This window comes from Halichoerus grypus, chromosome 2 (genome assembly GCF_964656455.1).
Source record: "Halichoerus grypus chromosome 2, mHalGry1.hap1.1, whole genome shotgun sequence".
Lineage (NCBI taxonomy): Eukaryota > Metazoa > Chordata > Mammalia > Carnivora > Phocidae > Halichoerus > Halichoerus grypus.
In genome coordinates this window covers 94,198,398-94,220,532 of record NC_135713.1, presented here as the reverse complement: position 1 = coordinate 94,220,532, position 22,135 = coordinate 94,198,398, and the positions used below count along the sequence as shown (strand labels likewise).

The window sequence follows — 22,135 nt, the reverse complement described above, 5'->3', positions numbered from 1 at the left end:
CATGTAATTAAAGGAAATGTTGTACAAAGCCAGTACTTTTGTCAAGCTCCTGTAAATGGAAAGATGGATAGCACTCAGAGAAGTGAATGCATTGCTTCATATTTAACCTTAACACTCTTGTCATTAATGGTTTGTCTAACTTGGTCTATAAAAGACAAGGTACTGCTCCATTGAAGTAAAATTTAAAAAATCAACTAAACCATGCTTTTCAGAACAGAAGATTCATTATCGTCAGCTAATGTATTGGCATAAAGCAAAGTAACATCCTATCAAGTAAGGCACACATTCAATCTGCCTTCCCACCCCCCTTTATTTTTAACTCATGCTGTTTTATTGTTATAGGCAATTTGTACCACTCAGCATGACAGTGTAAACTGAATCAAGATTAATTTACATGCAAAAGAACACTTAGGAGAGCAGCATGGTAAGCAAATGTATTGTCTCGATTGCTGAGGTGGAAAAAGAACCTGGAAAGAAAAAAAGGTGCTCTAATTAAGGGGCATCAAATATGATTGCTTGTGGTAGTTAAGGGCCAGAAAATAGTAAATGTCTGACCATTTAAAGAATTAGCATCTTGCTAGCTAGGAAACCATAAGATGGATGCATAAATCATAATAAAATTAAGTAAACATTCTAGGTTTCTTAAACGAGAGATTTTTCTAAATGAAAATATATCAGGAATTCTCAAATTAACGAGAAAGAAAAATATGCCAAGGTATCATTAAAAGTTTCTCCTACAAAAAAACAGACTTTAGATACCATATAGGCTGCTCACACATAATAAAGGTAAAGTTACCAGGAAAATATTTTGAAATTGTCTGACCATAGAATTTGTTGCTTCATTAGAATTTATCTAAATTTTAGAGAGGCAGGGGGACAGAGTACTTAATTTAGGTTAATCAGCTGTACTTAACTGCTAAAATGTAAATCAAATAATATAAGAAAATAAAATTAAAAATTTCTAAGTTTTAGATTTCTAATTTGACATAAGAAGAAAATGAGTAAGAGGAGGCAGTTTGGAATGAACAGTTTGGCTTACATCTCTTATAATAATTAAAACTGCCTTAAGAAACTGAATTTTTTTTGAGAGGATCTCATATTATTTACAGTACCAAAATAATTCTACAGCTAGATCATTAACTAATTCTGCAATGCTCAAAACTCAATGAAAAAAATTCTGCTCTGGTTTAAAATTCTTAATATGAGTATTATAGGTAACTTCACTATCTAGGATAAACCAGTCTTTCTTTTAACACTGCGACCACCAACCTTATAAACATGCATGTTTAGCCATGGAACTCTAAATGCAACAATCGAGAAAAAATGATAGATCAGGCTGCATATCAGAAATAAAACCCTTTTCGCTTTAAAATAGGTTAATATGCACAATGTGTTAGATGCACTCTTATTTAATACTGTACAAACTTTTAATTATGTACATCTTTAGTATAAAAATAAAATATTCCTTATCTTTATTTATGATTTTTCCAGTTAAATCCTAATTAATGCATTTAATGCATTTCTTGAGCCTTAAAATATATGCCCTGTGAAATGAGGTATTAAGTGTGTCAGTTCATTTTATTTAAAGTAGAAAAATTATGTAATGTATGCATGCAATGACACACACAGGTGCTTCTTAAATTTATTGGTATTTTACCATCCGGAAGTTTGCATTGATAAAAATCTGAGGAAACGGATGTTGAAGATTTTCAGTTAGTGAGTCCTTTCTAGGTATCATTTGTTGAAATAAGCTAAGCTCTTCCTAGAGTAGTATAAAAACAAATACATGCGTAAAATTCAGAATTGAGACCTCGATTACCAAACCAGCTGAGATCTATAACTAAGAAGATGCTATCGAAAAGACTCCTTAATGCTGTGGTAAATTTGCCGGCATCAAGTCCCGTATCAAAGAATGAATGCAGGAAGACAGAAAGAATGATACAGAAATGCCAAGGGACTTGCAAGGATTTACAAATACTTCATATAAACAAATTTTCAAATAGCTTTATTCAGAGTAGCCTTTCTGCTCTATTAAACATAGCAAACAGCTGCCAGATTTATTCAGACAAATAATCAACAACCATAGAAGTAAAATGGCAGAAGAAAAAGGAATTTTGGCAACAACCCCACAGAGGACCACAGCCGCTCTGCAAGTGCACCTCTCTTGTGCGCTCACGGTTCTGTATGGCTAGTCAGGGAAAAAATCCCTCAGTCACAGCAGAGCTCAAAACACTTAATCGAAATATCAAGTATTCTAAACCAAAGCTGAGGGATAGAAAAGGTATATGATAATCTGCTGCTTTAGCTGCACTTTTCAAAAAAAGAATATCCCCTTAACAATAAATGTGCCAAAGCCTTATTCGTCACTTATGTGCCACTCACCTGGGTTTGCTGAGCAGGTGTAAAGCAGAGAGGCAGGCTTTAGCCAGCAAAGGGTAAGAATAGCAAATGTAAGCATCAATTCGTCAATAGAAAAATAAAATCATAAAATCACAAAGATGATTTTCTTCTATAGCAATAATCAACTTCCAAGAAAAGCAAATGCAAAGAGGGATTTAGTCATTCTTTTTTATCACTTAAAAATAAGGCAGAAAATAAAAGATCACTATTAATTTACAGTCTTGTATGAAATTTTCTTTGTGAGATTCTTCTACAACAGGTCTTTGGAACACTGTGGATTGCAATGGCTTACAGAAAAAGAAAAAGAAAAAAGAAAAAAGAAAAAAAAGATCTTTGGCACTATAATGATGGAGTGCCAAGAAGCATGTGTCTCTCCTTAGGTATAGATATTTGTATGTGCCCAGTACTTTCTGGAAGCATGACAGATAGGATTTAACGACCTCAAGATGAAGGAATCTTTGTATGATAACCCCTCTAGACAGAAAAATAGCCTACTTTCACATAAACTTCAAAAAATTGCTGACTATACCATTTAAATATGCCCTAGTTTTATATTATCTTTAATTAAACACATCAAGTCATAGTTACTTCCCCTTATTCATATAAGAAAATAAAATTTATTTTTCTTAGTAGGTATGCTGGACTCTGGGGCAAGCACAACATATTAATACTTCCATTCTGCTGAAAATATTTTCTTTTTAGGTGCATATTTTAAGATATTTCAGCTCTGATACAGCCGGGCAACACAGTATTTCTTCACTATAGAATTAGGTCAATGCTAATAATTAGGACTTTATCTCGAAGAGTGAGGCACTCTAATGTGTACAGGGAGAAATATATCGGTAGGACATGAAAAACAGTTCTGTAGTGAAAGAAAATAACAGAGACATAACAGTTATAGTGATAGAATGTTGGTAAGTCTCAAATCCCTCACATTTTCACTAATACAAAATACATGAGTACATCATTAGGTTGACAAACCCACAACTCCCAGAAGTGAGAAGTTAATAAAGAATCAATGTATTATTTTAAAGACATATTAATCAATTTTCAAGTATGCCAGGAATGTAGACAAACATACACCTTTAAGGTTATTTTATAGAAGTAAAGAATTAGCAAAAACTGGAAGATTATTCACAGACATCTGTTAATGGCTATGTATATATGGTAATTTATTTTAGAGACCAGACAGAAGAATGAGCACATATTATTTGGGATGTCAATTTCTAGTAAATTGTAGTAATCTCTCACCTTGCTCTTTCTTAAAATCTTTCTCTGACATGGCCACAGGTAAAAGCAGTTCTCCAACAGGTGGCTGAATATTAACACTGAAGCAATCGTCCTTGGTACTAAGAGAAAAACATATCAAAGCTAATTAAATGCTTAATAAACATTCTCTTTAATACTATGCAGTTAAATGTAATTAAAGCATATGCCAGCATATACAGTATAAGATCTTGGCTTAACTAGCACAGCTAAAAAGGCTTAAAAAATTTTTCAACACTCTTCAACTTTCACAGAGAAATACATCTGCTACATCAATTGGATAACAACTTTTTTTACAGAAATATGTAAATATATCATTTGACGTAGAACTTTTAAAAATAGGTAAGCATCAAGGGTACACATACCCATTACTACTAAAGGAATGCTTTGTGCAGCTTATAAAGATGTGATATTTTCTCTTTACTTTGTATGTTTAAAGTGTAGAAAACGGAGTGCTTTAGTCTTAAATGGTTAAGATCTCTTTTTAAAAATAATTAGTTTTTAGGGGTGCCTGGGTGGCTCAGTCGGTTAAGTGTCTGCCTTTGGCTCAGGTCATGATGCCAGGGTCCTGGGATCAAGCCCCGTGTCGGGCTCTCTCCTCAGTGGGGAGTCTGCTTCTCCCTCTCCTGCTCCCCTGCTTCTGCTCGTTCTCTCTCTCTCTGGAGAGAGAAACTAAATTTAAAAAAACTAAAAATTAGTTTTTAGTAAAAATAAATATAAACAATAAAATCAAGTGACCATACTGTGTTTAGATATGTGCTAATAAAGTAATACTCATCTGCAAACTTGCTTTTTTAAAACAAAAAGTCTCATTTTTTAGTAGTGTTTTTCATTAACGTTATTGATCAGCATGTGGTAAAAGTTATTATTTCAAATGACAGGATATGAAGAATTTAGGAAGGGCAACTTTGTACCCATATCAGATAGAGTAATAATACTGAGTGCATTTATTTTAATTTTAGTACAGACATTACTCTCTAAAAAATTATTAAAATTTCTTTAAAATTTTTTTTATTTCTATTCCTTCTTATCAGGAAAGATTCTGTCCCCAAAAGGACTTCTACTTCATGTCAGAACTGCATTTCATGGCCAGTGGAAAGGTGGACAGGGAGATGGGGACTGTGGATAAAAAAATAACAAACATGAGTCAAGAAACACTTCATAAAAAGAAAAAAAGAAAATCCATGTTTATGCTATTATAGAATGTATTCTTATAAGCTGCCTTTTATTTTTTTATGGAACAAGGCAAAGACCAGACTAAAAAAAAAAAAAAAGAATGTTTTGAATTATTCACATGTGGATTGTCTAAGGCAAACCAACAAATCCAATTTATTTATTAATTCAATATACATTTACTGAATACAGACTAGATCCCATGTACTGTGCAAGTACCTGGGGATTGATTTAAAGACAAGTGAGACTGACCCTAAAAGCTTGTAAGTCAGTGAGAGAGGAAGAGTTCAATTACATTTATAAAATGGTAAATGCTACATTAAAGATATGTGGAGAGTATTATAGTCCACAGAAGAGGGACTGATTAATTCTGCAGAAGTAAGGTAAACATACATTTCCAACAAGAGGGAGAGGGGCATTCCAGGTATTCTAGACCTCTGTTTTGGGAATGGTGAACAGTGTGGTATGTCAACAGATGAGGCTGGGGGCGCACTGTAAAGAATACCATCTACATTCATGACCATTCACCCCTCTTCTCCCAGGACAGTCCCAGTTTGTGGTTGTTGTCCTGAAATCCTGTTCAGTTAAGGTCTCCCTTCACTCTCGCAAGTGTCCTGATTTGTATGACAAAGTGTATGATTACTTCACGCATATAACTAAGACAAATGTGTTCCAATGTTTCTTGAACAAATAAGGAAAACTACCAGAGACTTTTCACAGGGGAATATAAATGATCCCACTGTATTTCAAAAACTCTGGTGGCAGTGTGTAAGATGGAGTAGAGGAGAAACCAAGGCAGTAGATTAGTTAGGAATCTAATTTAATAGTCTAGGCAGGGGTTTTTACATTGTGTGTTTTATTTTAGTAATTCCTAACAATGTTCCTGAGATAGCTTCTGTTACCTCCCAACTTTTTGATGAGAAGTTAAACACCACATCCAAGGTCACACAGCTAGTAAGTGGCAGTACTGGGATGTGAACTCGGGTCTATCCTACTCCAAAGTCTGCTGTATGATGCTGCTTTAGATCTATTTTTTTATTCTGCTCTATAGGGCTGCACTCCTAGGGTAGGTAGCACTGAGGACAGGGGAGATGGGGGTATTTTAGAATTAAAAGGGATAGATATGGCGATGAATGGAAGGGACTTTGAAACTTATAACATGAAAAACTGGGAGAATGATAACTAGTGAAGAAGTAGAGTTTTGGGGATTAAACAAAATGATTGGACTTTAATCATGTTATATTTTGAGAACCACTGAATTATCCAGGAAGAGGTACTTAGCAGATAATTGGAAATACATATCAAGAATCAGAAAAGAGGTCAGGGCAGTATATATGAGTTTGGAAGTAATCAAAACGGTAAAGGGAAGAGCTGAAGCCTTACAAAGAGATAAGATCACAGAGGAAAAGATGATATACCAAGAGAAAGGATAAGGTGGAAACCTGGGGAGGACCTACATTTAAGTAGAAATGGAAGAACTGCAACTTGCAGAAGAAACTGGCAAGGAGTGGTCAGGGAGAAAATGTGTCAAATAATGCAAAGAGGAATAAAAAGCAGCAAGTGTGACTGCGGACCTAATAAGCAAGGCAGTTCAGATGGAAAGAATGCAGAATGCCATTGAGTTGAAGGGTGACCGGGAAGACTGAGAGATGGAACAGAAAGCAGTGGAAGCTTCATGAGGATGCAGAGGCGAAAGAATGCTGAACGAAACCTGAGCATGTACATGGGCTGAGGGCAAAGAGCCAGTGGAGATAAAGAAACTACGGAATACCTGATAGAGCAAGGCCTTAGAGGAGGTAAATAAGGTTGGGATTAATAGCACAAGAACAAGGTGAACCGGTCAGCCAGCAGGATGCTTCTTCCCAAAGCAGCAGAGGAGAAGTGGTTAAGACTGTGAGAGGTATTGAGGGTAAGACACTTGAAGGATGAGACCACACCTAATGTAGTAGAAGGCTAAATCATATTGGAAGAAATATGTAAAGGCTGATGGAGTAAATGGATAGGTGTGTCTATACACACACACACACACACACATATAATTTATATATACAATTTATGTATAATATATATAAATATGTAATATATATGAGCTATATGGCATATATAATATATATAAGTATATTTATACATGTAGGGAGGGCATAGTAGAAATATTTCACTAATAGAGGAATACAATTAAAACCGGACCACTGGGTGAAATTATATTATACTATCGTTATTTTTTTCTTTTTTTTTTTTTTAAGATTTTTATTTATTTATTTGACAGAGAGAGACACATGAGAGAGGGAACACAAGCAGGGTGAGTGGGAGAGGGAGAAGCAGGCTTCCCGCGGAGCAGGGAGCCCGATATGGGGCTCGATCCCAGGACCCTGGAATCATGACCTGAGCCGAAGGCAGATGCTTAACGACTGAGCCACCCAGGCGCCACTGTATTTTCTTTTTAATTACAGATGAAATGATTCCTTCCCAACAGTCCTGAAGGATACCATTTGTGCCACTGATTAAAGGTAGCTGTATAGGGGCGCCTGGGTGGCTCAGTCAGTTAAGCGTCTGCCTTCAGCTCAGGTCATGAGCCCTGGGTCCACTGGGCTCCCTACTCAGTGGGGAGTCTGCTTCTCCCTCTTCCTCCGCCTCCTCCCCACAACCCTGCTCATGATCTCTTGATTTCTGTCTCCCTCAAATAAATAAATAAAATCTTAAAACAAAACAAAACAAAGGTAGCTGTACAGGGAGAGGGGAGGGAGAGAAGGGAAAGAAGGGAAAGATTTTCCTTCTAAAGCATATATGAAAATGTAGGTGGGTAAGCAGCAGGTTTAAGTTTGGGGGGAAAAAGTGATCCTGATATTTCCCCACTAGCAATTTGCAATATATATGTGCCTCAACTTAACTGCGTATGTTTTGCTTTTGGCTAATGATATTTTATTTTCTGTAGTTGGTAAAATGGTTAATGTTATGTATGAAAAACTAAGGACAGACGAGGCAAATGTAAATAAAATTGGAACACTGTTGTGGCAGATACTACTTATGTTTATTCAGTATTTATTTTTTTTCTTCCTTCCTGACATAATCCTGACTTTGTTCAGGCAGACAAGGTGCCCAACTGAAACACTGTTTGTCTCAGCCTCTCTTATGGCTAGGAGTGATCAAGTAACCCAGTTACAACCAATGAAACATAAACAGAAGTCTGCCGGGGATTTCTGGGAAAGTTTGGCTTTTCCAACACAGACATGGCTCCTCTCTCCATGTCACTTCGTTTTTTTCCTTTTTTTAGGCCGGAATGCAGATAGAAGCCTGAGTAGAACAGCCATATTGTGACCATGAGGACTGGCAGGCACATGCTAATGAAATTAGCACATGAAACCCCCCCCCACCCCCAAAAAAAACCTGCTGGAAAGACCCAGAAGACATTGTGGAGCTACTTCAGCAGCTCTTAACTGCTGACCTCTGTTCCTGTACTTGCAGAATAATAAACCCCATTTGGTTAAGAGACCCCCATTTGGGTTTCTGTTACACACAAGTGAATGCAAAATTTAATGAATATAACTAGCATTTAACATACTTCATAAGCCCGTTTTAGCTTCTAAGCAAGGTTTGGCTTAGAATGGAGTAAGGTGGAATATTCCCTCTTTATTTTGGGGAAACTTTACTTTCATTTATATTTTTATTAGTGTTCATTTATATTAGTGTTCTAGGATGTCCTCCATAGTTTTCTATGTGTCTCCTTTTCTACCATTTTGCCCTTTATTTTAAACAGTTTAGAATGACTTTTATTTATTTTATTATGTTATGTTAATCACCATACATTATATCATTAGTTTTTGATGTAGTGTTCCATGATTCATTGTTTGCATATAACACCCAGTGCTCCATTCAATATGTGCCCTCCTTAATACCCATCACCAGGCTAACACATCCCCCCACGCCCCTCCCCTCTAGAACCCTCAGTTTGTTTCTCAGAGTCCATAGTCTCTCATGGTTCATCTCCCCCTCCGATTTCTCCCCCTTCATTTTTCCCTTCCTGTTATCTTCTTCTTCTTTTTTTTTTATCATTTTGCCCTTTTTTGTTGGTTACTTCTCTCTCCTTACAGCTTTCCTTCTCTTTTCCCCCACCTCTTTTTTCCTCATCTCCCTTTGGTTGAATGTGAGGCTAAACATAGATATGTTGGCATGGATAGGGAATGGTGAAAATAAGTAATGATACATGTGCATCTACTGGAATTAACAGATCAACAAAGTACTATTATTAGGCAGCTCTAAACAGCCTAGTTACATGCGATCAAATGGCATAATAGTTTAATGTAATACAAGATTCCACCTGTTATATTTAACTGTAATGCACATACTTGTACTACGTGCAATTTCATTTCACAAACTCATGGGATCCAAATTGATAAAATTTCTAGGTAAGAGAAAATGGGCAAGGAGTCTAACCACTGTGAAACTCGAGTTTCCTTATCTACGAAGTTAAGAAAAATGGCACTTACCTTGCAGGCTACTTTTAATGATTAAATGAAACAACATAGCCAATATAGTGCTTAATCCCTAACAGATACTCAAAACCTACATACATATATAATAGGGTTGTATAATAATTTATTTCAGCATTTCCCTATTGAGTCTCATTTGCAATCTTCCCTACTGTAAACAAATGCTTAACATCCTTGGCTAGATCTATTTTCTGCACAAGCACCAATATTTCCCTAGGCCTGATACCCTGAAAAGGACATTAAGTAGAAGAGTATGAACATTTAGCATTTTGGTGGTGCCACTGCCCTAAAAAAGCTGGTGTCAATTAAAGTCCCATAAACAGTATACTACAACACATGTCTTTACCTTGTCAATGTCAGATACTAAACTTATTTAAAAACTTTGCCAATCTGACTGGTGAAATGTTTTAATTTTCATTTCTCTGCTACTAGTGATGCTGAACATCTTGTGTTTACTGGCCATTTGCATTTCTTTTCTTGTAAACTGCTTGTCCTTAGCCTTTCTCCACCTTTTTATTGAATTCCTTTACATTGATTATGAGAGTTCCTTACATATTCTGGTTATTAAACTTTTGTCTGCTACACATGCTGCAATACTTTCTCACCATCTCTCACCTGTTATGGTATCTACTTTTTCTTCTTTGTAGGGAAGTTTAAAATTTTAAGAGGTAAACCTGATCATTTTTCTCTTTATTGTTCCGAGTATTGTATTTTACTTAAGACATTTGCCCCCAAAGAGTATGAAAACATCTGTGTATATTACATTTGAATACTTTTATAATTTTTTATGATTTATGACATTTTCTTTTCCAGTTGAATTTTAAAAATTTGTCAAGTTCCCTGAAAAAGCCCTACTGGAATTTTGCCTACAATCACGCTAACGTTGAAGATTAATTTGAAGGAAAAGTACTGTCTCCCATTTAGGAACACAGTATATGTATTATTTTTACTTATATCTTCTTTTCATGCCCTTCAGGAAAGTTTCCGGTATTTTTTTTTTAATTCCTACGTAAGTATTTCTTGTTAATTTATTCCGTTTGCTGTTCTTATAAATAGAATAATTTTATTCGTAATGTTTTAAAACTGGTTATTCCTGTTATATAGAAATGCTAATAATTTCCATTTAATGATTTGTACCACCTTTCTAAACTCATTAATTAGATTTTCTGTTGATTCTAAGACTTTCTAGGTTGATAATTATACTGGATAAAAATAATAATTCAATCTCTTCCTTTCTAGGATTTCTACTTCTGTTTTTACTTGTCTTTCTATATTAGCTAGAACTTCCATATAATGTGAAATAGTGTTGAAAATGGGTAACCTTCTTTTGCTTCTCTGACTTAAAAGAGAATGCTTCTGCTATTTCATGTGGTAATAGGTAACTTGTAAGGCCAGAAGTGGTTTGAATTTACAACACCAAGTGGTATGTACACTCATGTGCTATCCTTTCAGGTTTTAAAATCGGGGTGGGGGCATCTGGGTGGCTCAGTTGGTTAAGCGTCTGCCCTCAGCTCTGGTCATGATCTCAAAGTCCTGGGATTGAGCCCCACATGGGGATCCCTGCTCAGTGGGGAGTCTGCTTCTCCCTCTCCCTCCCACTGCCCTCCTACCCGCTTGTGCTAGCTCTCTCTCAAATAAATAACAAATAAAATCTTTAAAAAATAAAATAAAATAAAATCGGGGTGATGCTGAGCTTTATAGAATGACATGGATACTTTCCTTATTTTTCTCTGATCTAGAAAAGTTTAAATAATATAGAGATTATCTCTTTTCTGAAGTTCTGGTACAATTTAATCAATTTTATGCCTAACATATTTTTTCTAGGAAACCATTCATTTCATCTAAATATTTCAATCCACTGGTATAGAATATAATTCTATAGAATAATAGAGTGTAGTATTATTTTGTAATTCAGAAGATCTTGTTTTTTATCACCTTCCTCTTTTCTAATCTTATGTCTTTATTTATTTATTTAATTTATTTATTTATTTATTTAAAGGTATGGTCCTATTCTTTTTTTTTTTTAGATTTTATTTATTTATTTGACAGAGAGAGACACATGAGAGAGGGAACACAAACAGGGGGAGTGGGAGAGGGAGAAGCAGGCTTCCTGCGGAGCAGGGAGCCTGATGCGGGGCTTGATCCCAGGACGCTGGGATCACGACCTGAGCCGAAGGCAGATGCTTAACGACTGAGACACCCAGGCGCCCCCTTACGCCTTTTTTTAATCTTTAATCATATTACCCTGAAGTTTTTCTGATTTTTTTTGATCATTCTATCCTTTTTTAAAAAATGTGTATTTTTTGTAGTCAGGAAAAAAAAATACACGTATCTTAGATCAAGTCAGATAACTGAATTACTGAAATTTTGTGAAGTTATGTATGTATCTATATTTACCTGAATGTTTATCTAAATATCTATCTTCCTCTTTGATTTGTTGACAAATGGCTTTGTCAATTTCTCCTAGAATTTCATTACTTTTTGCTTTATTTATTATAAAGCTATGTTACTAAAAAGTTTGTAACTTATATTCTTGTAGAGGACTGCAACGAATAGGACATTTTCTAAATATGAAGTGCTTTTAAAATTTTTTTAGTGTTAGTATTGCCCTATTTTCTTTTTATCATCTTTCTGATAATAAACATACACACATATTTCATCTTGTTATCCTCAATTTTTCTTTCATTCTTTTTTTTTAAAGATTTATTTATTTATTTATTTAAAGGGGAGGGGAGCAGAAGGAGAGGGAGACAGAGAATTCCAAGCAGACTCCATGCTGAGTGTGGAGCCCAACGCATGCCTTGATCTCATGACCCTGAGAACATGATTTAAGGTGAAATCAAGAGTCGGACGCTTAACCACCCAGTAACCAACTGAGCCACCCACGTGCCCCTCTGTCATTCTCTTTTAAGGTGGGGTTCTTATGCTTATTTATAACAGCATTATGTTGAATTTTGTTTTTACATATTTAATGTAAATGGAATTTACCCTACTGATATGAATCATGGTAACTAGTATGTGTGGTATGTGTGGCCCCTTCCAGCCACATTACTCTGTTTTCTATTTACCATGCTTTTTTCTTCTCCTCTGTTAAAGTGATCAAGTTTTAATCCCTCCTTTTCTTCTTACCTCTAGTCATTTGGAGTTATTACAGCTCATATTCCCATTATTTTAGAGGGTAGCTTTAATATTTTAAATCATATTTAAGCTTCTTTTTGCCATCAATAAATCCTTTTGCCAAACATCATCATTCCTTCTCAAACTTGTCCATGTTGGGATTTTGGTTCCGGTTTATTATTAAAATTTATTTTCTACATTTTGTGTGAATGATTATTTTACACATTGATAGGTTTTACAGGCAGAATTCTTTGTCCATTACTTCTTCTTGGGCTCTGGGTTTTTCTCTGTTTCACATTAAACAAAGGCTTTTACTACAGTATATATTTGAGTAATCCTTTCAAAGAAAGGGTCTGTGGGTGGTAAACTGACAGAATCTGCTTGTCTGAAAAATGCCTATTTGGTTTCCTTAAAATTTTAAAGGTCATGTTCTTGGCCTTCTAACCACCAGAAATGATGACAATATTGATGAGAAATCAAACTCCCTTCACAATCTTGTTCTTTTTCAGGTAAGTTGTTTTTTTTTTTCCATTCTGAAAGATAACCGTGGTTTGCTCCTTATCAAAAATTTCATCAGAATATGGTCTTTCTGATTGTTGATCACATTCATCCTGCTTGACCTTTGATGGGTCTTTTCAATCTGAAGGCTTGTGCATTTCTTTTGTTTGGGAAAATTTTTCTTCTATATTTTATGCATTATTTCTTCCCTCTATTATTTTCTTTCCTTCTAGATTTATTAGACAAATCAATTCTTTTAACCTTTCTTGCATGGTTTCCATGTCTTTTTGCTCTCTATTCCAGTTGATTTCACTGACTCGCTCTTTCAGAACACTGAATCAGTACTCAGCTGTGTGCTTTCTATTATGCATCTGATGAATTTCTTTTGGCACTATGTTTTTAAATTTCCAAGAATATATTTAAAATTTTCTAATTGCTCCTTTTTCAAAACAAGCAGTATGTTCTTACTTTACAGATGTAGTATTCTTTTAGATTAGTTTTAATTTTTAAAGCTATCTCTTCTCTTTCTCAAATTGTCTAATCCCTTCATGGTGAGTCTTTATAATGACCTTGAGCCTTCCCCTTCAAACTGATGCTTCCCCTCAAAAGTCTGGTTCTTCTAAGCTGTGCATTTATATTCATGATGAAGGACTGGTTTAATTAACACACAGAGCAAGTCTGCTATCTATTACCTATATGTTATTTATTAATTTTTTTAAAGAGAAATTTATTTAAAAGATTTTACTTTACTTATTTGAGAGAGAGAGAGACAGAACAAAGGTGGGGGGGGGGAGGAATAGAGTGAGGGAGAAGCGGGCTCAATGCGGGGCTCGATTCCAGGACCCTGGGATCAGGGCCTGAACGGAAGGCAGACACTTAACCAACTGAGCCACCCAGGTGCCCCTATTAGCTATATGTTAGACAAGTTTCTTACTCTTCCTGTGCCTCAGTTTATTCACCTCTAAAATGGGATAGTAATACTTATCTCATGGGACTGTTCTGAGAATTAAATAAATTAACACAACACAAGTGTTTAGAAAAATGCCTAGTACACTGCAATTGTTTGATACATAGTACTACTACTGTGGGTTTCCACTTCTCTGGTGGGCTAACTTATGTTTCCTTGTGGGTGAGACATGACTGGTTACACAGATATGAGGTTGGGAGGCAGACAGGCAATGGCCTTCTCTCTCCAACAACAGGTTTAAGAGTGACTTGCTCTAGTGGTAGGGAACTGAGAATATTACTCTCTTGGATAGAACTGCATTTTATTTCATCTTTGATCATCCTTGCCTCCTTCCCACAAACTCAAACTCTGCTGTTGTTTTAGGCCCCCACATCAGCACCAAAAGTCCTTCCAGGAAAGTAGTTCATTTTCCTTACAGTGTAATTTTTAGATCTCTGACTAAATGTGAATGTTGCCTGCTGCTAGGGTAAGGCTGGAGAACTGGGGATTGGAAGTAGTTCTTCGATTTCCCGATGACTGTCTTACTCTAACTTTTCTTTTCACTTGTTCACTTTGTGCTTGATATTCTGCTAGATTTGTTCCTACCATTGTTTTCTTGGGTGAGTGTTTTGCTCTGTGGTTTTAATTTTCTCTGTTATTGTTTATATGCTCCCATTTGCTTTCTAAATGCCAACAATTCTTCACAATTTCTGGTGAGCTAATGACATTGTTTCATTTTGTTTTTAGTATCCATTCTCTTTTAAAGAATGTGTTTCTGTCTTTTTAGTAGATTTGGGGCAAAAAAGAGGGGTGGATGCTAGTGCTCAGCCCTCTAATTTGATCCAAGACATATTATTTTTCATACCAGTTACCACATTAATATCTCCATGAGACCTGTTTATGCACTACATCTACGTTTAGAGAGATACATTTACGTATATTATACACATTTAAATCTCAATAAATTTAATCAAGGACTTAATTTGATGACCATTTAAAATGCAAAGCAAAAAAAGAGACATTAACACTTATCAAGTATTCATATAACTACATATAATAGTTCTATCTCTATATATGTATCATATAACTATAATGATATAGAAATAATCTAGAGACTAAAGTAGAATCATTTTACTCCTGTTTCTTTTCTTTTAATAAATACAAGTGTATCTGAAAGGCTTACAGTCCATGTTCTCAGCATTTCTGAAGGCTTCTTACCAAATATGTTCTTATTACCTATAATTTTACCTATTGATTTGTATAATGTATTTCGAGGAAAAAATTCAATATCAGCCATTCTTGCTTTTTTTCCCTTTTTATTGAGCTACCAAGACTAATACAGCACATCACTAAGCAAAAAGTGCTATTTACTATGCAAAAGGCACAGTCAGTGATTGGCATCTAAGACCAATTGATCTACCCATTACTGCTATCTCCCTACCCCCACTAGCACTACTATGAAGCTATTGATTTAAACACTGTCGATCGGTTTCCATTTTCTGATTTTGGGCAGGCCAATTAAGAAAGTGAGTAATTGTGATTACATTGCTTCAGGATCAATTACATTTGATGCAAGACAAAGTGTTCTTTTTGGAACCTACAAAAAAATAATTTTTGATCTAGTATGTTTATGCATTCAATAAAATCTAAAATAATTTATACATTTACAACAGAAAAACATATTAATATAAGTGCTTATAATAGCTAAGGCTATTTTCTATGTAACATAAATACATCATTTTCCTAAAATTAGTTTAAAAGAAACTGAGAAAAAATTGTTCACATACACTCTTCAATGTAGGACAAAAAATCAAACACTACCTACATACTTATCCCTAAAGGGACGTAGTTTATTATCAAAGATAAAATGCAAATCTTGTTCAATGGAACTACAGAGGAAATCCCTGTAATGAAAATATATTTAAGAACCCCCACCTCATTATATAGAAATATAGCAGGTTCTTTATATAACTTGATAACAAAAAAATAATTTTTTTAGTTCTTAATTTTGCCCTAACTTGGTGCATGAGCTTTGTCATTGGGCTCACATTGTTGAAATCACGAAAATGAATATACCTCTGGTGTTGGAGGCAAATCTATTTAGAGTGATGTTACTCATAGTCTTGTGCTCAGTAATATTGATCTGTGTTGTTTGTCTAATAGAAAAATAATAAACAATTACTAGGCAATGTTGGGAAAAGTAATCAGTTTTTATATATCACTAACATAGCAGACCTCCCAAAACATAAAGGTGATGATCTGCATAAAATCAATGTGTTATGCTACATTGTTTATATTCATCATTGCAGGTTCTCAGCAATAAATGGTACAATATTAGGCCTGAATTACTGGTAAACTGAATAGGTACATGCAAAAGAAAAGTTCACTATATTTAACCCATAAATTTATTTAAAAATGTCTATTGCCTAAACTCGGTGATTTTTATCATAACAAATTCTGTTGTAAGCTAACTAAAATTTAGATAAATGTTTAAATACTTGTTAGAATAAAAACAAAGCAACTTCAAAGTAACAAATCAGATCCTAGATCAGAAAAATGTAAGAGTTCAAAGATAATTCTTAAAGATGGATGAATATGGCTTTGTATTAATTTGCTAATAATTTCTGGACTTCATTAGAAATGTATAAAACATTACATGAAAATGATAACAATAATAAAACCCAATCCTAGAAAGGTTCTTTTGAACAGTATTCACCCATGAAACCTTTGCCAACTGCATAAATGTTCTCTTTCAAGTTTTATCAGAGGCAGTTTGTAAACTAAAGTAAAAAGGGGAAAAATAAAGTAAAAAGGGGGAAAATGTATGGGTTTTAGGTACTGACAGAATCAATACTTCTCTACTTAAGAGGCTCAAGATAACATAAAGGATATTTGAAAAGATATCTTCTCTGCAGTAGATTTGGGGCAAAAAAGAGGGGTGGATGCTAGTGCTCAGCCCTCTAGTAATCAATATTACTAAAATTTTTAATTTCTCCTGAATTTTCCTCATGAATTTTTTAAAACTGCAGAGTTAATAATTTAAAAAATCATTCAGCAGTAGCTTCTTACTTTAACTGTGAATTTCAATCATATATGGCTGACTGTAATAGCTAGTGTGTAACAAATACTAAAAATACATATGCTACAATTTGTACAACTATTCCATTGTAGTCTAATCATTGCCAAAGAAAAGCACATTTGTTTAAATGTTTTGTCTCTCAAAGAGAAAAGCTGTAGAAAGCCTAGCTTTTGATCTGCTATCCTTTACAGGTAATATAAAATACAGGAGAACAATTGAACTCACCACAACTGGAAACTGGCAGTCTGAGTGGAATCACAAAAGTCAATACCCATTGAAACAGTAATGGATCCCTCAGGCTCAAGAGATTCTAGGAAATAAGACAATTTAGACATGAAAACATGGAGGATGTGAAAAAGAGGTAAACTAAACCCTGAAAACTTATGTAATGTTTGTAGTGTGGTTAAAACAGTCAAATTTAATGATGGCTTATAAGAACAATTTCAAACTAAGAATATTAAAGCAAATTATAAAGTAATTTCACTATTCTGCTTGAAGGCTTTCTTTTCCATTACTTAATTCTGCATGTATTTCTATCTGTTTCAGAAATACATCATTTCATGTTTTACGATATTGTCTTTATAGGTACTGAAGGTGAGAAGGAAATAAATGTAATCCTGTTTGGAACAACTATAAAGGACTCTCTGGGTGCTTTTAAGAGATTATGTACTTACAACTATGGAATATTTATTCTAGATATAAAACATAAATTTTAAACCATGTTCCAGATTTCAAGTGGAAATAAAAATCCAAAATTTAAAAATGCAAATTAAAGCAAAGCTGAAAGAAGAAATCAATTTGTATTCAGAAATTAACCACGACAACTGGCATTATAGGAACTAAAGTAGTAAGTCTAGTTGCATTATTTGAAGAATTATTGGAAGAAAATTTAGTAGCAGATTAGATCATGAGAAAACAAGTAATAAAATGGTATCTTATAGGTTTAGAATTTCCGAAGCTTCATCTATCAACTAAGCAAGAATGGGAAATAACTGTATCAATAGACAATACTTGTACTTTTCAGTTGACAAGGATGAAACTCAAGATGAACAACGTTTTATTCCTCTTATGATTCCAACGTTTGGCTATACATTAGAATAATGAGGGATCTTAAATATATAGTATAATATATATGTAACATATAATATATAATAAATATAATATATATTTATACTAATATGTAATATTAGTGCTAAATATTAGTATAAAGTATATATTATAGATTTACACAGAAACCATCCACTTTTAATTTCCACCTTGCTCAAAGTCTTCAGTATAACTGCATACTATACAGCAGCTTTATATTTACCTTTATGTATCTTAATAAGATGTAGTTATATTTTAGCAAGGATACTCTAATCCTGTAGACTATGACTATCAAAGGGCTTATTGATAAGTATGGTTTGCCATTTAATGCTAACCATGACAGAAATGATGGTACAGATGGGACAAATAATAATTCAATACGCTTAATATATGAAGAAGTATATTTATGTCTCACAGGTTCAATGAAGATCAGGATTGTTAGAGAGTAATTGTTTGATGCTGATTTTAAAATGTTATTGGTTTGCTAGTGGTATGTATGTTGGTTTGCTGATTCCAATTTGAACTTCATTTGTTTATAAACCTAAAATTTATCAGGATGCTTCACAAGTACCAGAAGACTTGCTGCCTAAATCTTTAGCAAACAGGCTTTATTGTAGAGCAAGTAACTGCAATGATATTTTTCTTATATTTCTCCTAAAGCTACACCTTATCAGTTCACAGCTCTGTCAGTCACACTGCTTAGTCATATACTTTAGTGACTCCTTAATGCTTTCTTCTGTGCCACAGATATATTGGGGTTTGGTCTCAATATTATTTGTAGCTGACACATAGGTAGCAAATGCTGTCATCTCCAAAACATGATGGCATTCATGATTTAGATCTCTCTACATCATGTATCCTTGTATTTCGTTTGACAAAGTGACAGTTTTCAAGACGTCTTGTTGATAGCACTCTTTGACACAGTTTGGTACCATCTTCAGTCTTAAGATAATTAACTGTGAGCTTAGTACCACGCTAATTCTGGAGGACAGCTCATGATCAATGGCATGTTTTATTATATGAATGCTTCAAGAGCAAAGTGATCAGCATAAAATTACTTATATAATGGATTTATATTATTTGAAGCCTACTACATTGGGGAAGTTTATGTATTTGGATGCTACCTCTGGATCAATGCTATACACATAAAAGGGTTATACAGAAACGGCTGAAAAACATGGGCTCTACTACACCAGCCATTAATAATGAAAAAGAAATCACACAGGCTTCCATTGACTTTGATATGACAGCTGTCCAGTAACTAATAAAATATTAGCTGAACTCAAAATTGTCAATTATTAACATAAAGTCACTGAATATAGTGCAGAAACCCTAAGGGCGTGTGTGTGTGTGTGTGTGTGTGTGTGTGTGTGTGTGTTTTAAATCTCTTATGTACTTGGTCTCTTTGAGAAAAATGGCATGGCACATTATTCCTAATACTCTTGTAACAAATACAGTTTCATGGTAAAGGCAGGAGAAAATCCAAACCAAAGTCATACTATGGACATATTAGAGACAAAAAGGAAAACAGACTGGTGACAAATAAGGAAGCTGTTGGACTCCTTAACATATGCATATGTGCTTATTAAATAAATGTCTTCCCTCATTTCACAAAAAACATTAAAATATAGTATTTGTTCTTTGTTGTATTCTTAAGATGTTTTTGGAGGACTAATTAAGATATATCATACTCTGTAACACTACTGTAATCTATTGATAAAAGAAACTAGATGGTGTTACTGCATGGGAAAGAACTCTATATCCTGAGGGTATTCAATAAAATACCAACTAAATGAATAAAACATTACAGTCCTAAAAGTTTGCCTAAGAAAAGAAAAGCCTGTGGCTAGTACTGAGCAATGGTATAGATTCATATTTTATATCTGTGTTAAGGCCATACTATGAAATTTATTATATTTATTTCTTCTATTCTACATAGGCCAACGAAAGGTCAACTCATCAACTCATTATGCCAGCTCAAAGAAATGTTAATACTGTTCTACTGTTTTAACCTTTGGCTAACATTTTCAACCTTCAGACAATTCATTTATCAGCTGCTTGACATTTCTTAAACTAATTTTTTAACTAGGTAAAAAATGCTGGATTTTAAGCATTAAAAAAAGAACACAAATTGGGATATTCTAGAACTCCTAGCCAATATATTGACTTGACAAAGTAAATAAAAATCAGGACACTCTGTATTCATTAAATGGTGTCTTAATTACCAAATTATTTTTAAAAGTGTATTAAAAGTGGGTTCTAGGGGCGCCTGGGTGGCTCAGTCGGTTAAGCGACTGCCTTCGGCTCAGGTCATGATCTCAGGGTCCTGGGATCGAGCCCCGCATCGGGCTCCCTGCTCCGCGGGAAGCCTGCTTCTCCCTCTCCCACTGACCCTGCTTGTGTTCTCTCTCTCGCTGTCTCTCTCTCTCTGTCAAATAAATAAAATAAATAAAATCTTAAAAAAAAAAGTGGTTTCTAAAGTCAAGTCACTTTAACTACTTTGGTTGCTTATAAACAACTACCATATGTCATCTGTTAGGAATTGTTTTATTCCTTTGTATAAAAATGTAACACAAAGAGTGACTTCTTTTACTGAATGAATCATGAAAACTATAGGAGAGAATTCAACAATGTCAAAGAGCTCGGGTGAAAATGAAGAAAAATAGAAGAGTTACAATGAAATAATGAGTAAAGAAGGCACCATTGCCTGCTTAAAAGGTTTTGCTCACTTAAAGTGAATAAAAATAAAAAATACAAAATAAAAAAATAAAAAATATAAAAAGGAACTATTTGGACCTTTCTGATGATAACATTTCAAGGATTCAGTGACAGAAACCTTACATCCATTTTAATTGATATTATTGCCTGAAGCTTCTCCCAACTAAACTCTAGCACCGTTTTCACTTAGACAAACAGAAAAAATAGAGGTAGACATTCTAATTATTACATTAAACTCAAAGTAACACACAATTGTTACACTTAATTTTTGAAAGGTATATTTCTGGTAAAATACTTAAAAAATGGAAGGAGATGACAGTTGATGAGCACAGAGGTCACCTGGAAAGCACATGGTGCATCTAAGTGGCAACCCCCTCTCCATCAGGTGGTGGTGTTGCAGGTGGGAATAAAGGACCAGGACTGTCAGATCTTGTGCTTCATTCCAAAAAATGTGAGATTTCTGGGTTTGTTTTTTAATGTAAAAACATCTTAATTTCTAAATGGTAGCAACAGATTAAAAATATTTTAAAATATGATGTGTATAAATATTAGTAATACACTATGGGCAATTTTCTAGTCTGTGCCTGGAAAGGAAGACAAACAGAATAGCATGCATCCTCTCAGCCTTTGCTCTCTTCACTTTTCAATTTATGGAATGGGAAAGGAAACAGGGAAGGGGAGACAGGATTCAAAAAGGCAGACTACACCCAGGCAGGGAATTAAGTTGGCCAGGAAGAGAAGCAGAGAGAAGGTGATGACAGTAAAATGAGAGGCAATTTTGTTTCTTCAGATGCATCATCCTTTCATCACTACTGGTTACCATTGCTGGCACCTGATTCACTAAGAACAAAATAGTGCATTCATTTTGAACGATAAATTCAGTTTAAAACGGGAAAACAAATATAAACTGACTAAATTGACAAATAATAATATGTATTTCACTTTGCTTTTAAAACAAATATATTTAAATATCAGATATAAAGTTTTAAATGAGAATTAATATTTACCTATTGGATTAAAAACATGCATTTGCATTCCCATAGGAAGTTTTTTCTCCCCTATGTGGATATTTTCTATCTTATGATCAGTAGTATTATTCAGTGTTATTTGTACAGAGACCATCTTATCACCAAAAATACAAGGCTGTCTTGGAAAGAAATAATGGGCAGCTAGTCCTCTTCCACTCATCCGATGAAGCAGCACATGAGTTTTCACTGGTACAAAGACAGGAGTATTGACCTATTGCACATTGGAAAAACAAAGATGAATTAGTGATTATAGTTATTCTCTTAGAAAATATTTAAAAATTACACATTTAACTATCCTATTTTTCCTAAAGTATTATATAAGCCACAGTAACAAATA

The 22,135-nt window shown here is 34.3% G+C and overlaps 1 protein-coding gene across 4 annotated transcripts in view; it reads right to left on the bottom strand.

Moving 5' to 3' along the window:
• The window catches only part of AP3B1 (adaptor related protein complex 3 subunit beta 1), a 257,305-nt gene that overhangs the window by 13,624 nt on the left and 221,546 nt on the right, over positions 1-22,135 (bottom strand). For 3 of the 4 annotated variants that reach the window (XR_013445738.1, XM_078067159.1, XM_078067158.1), the window contains exons 23-25: positions 21,778-22,009; positions 17,192-17,276; positions 3,652-3,749 (exon numbers count right to left, since the gene is read on the bottom strand). Coding sequence is in view for 2 of the 4 variants with exons in the window: in XM_078067159.1 (XP_077923285.1) it covers positions 3,652-3,749; positions 17,192-17,276; positions 21,778-22,009 (415 nt within the window). In the remaining 2 variants the exon portion in view is untranslated. Of the gene's footprint in view, positions 1-2,382; positions 2,420-3,651; positions 3,750-17,191; positions 17,277-21,777; positions 22,010-22,135 lie in introns of all 4 variants that reach the window. The other variant, XR_013445739.1, reaches the window with a different exon arrangement.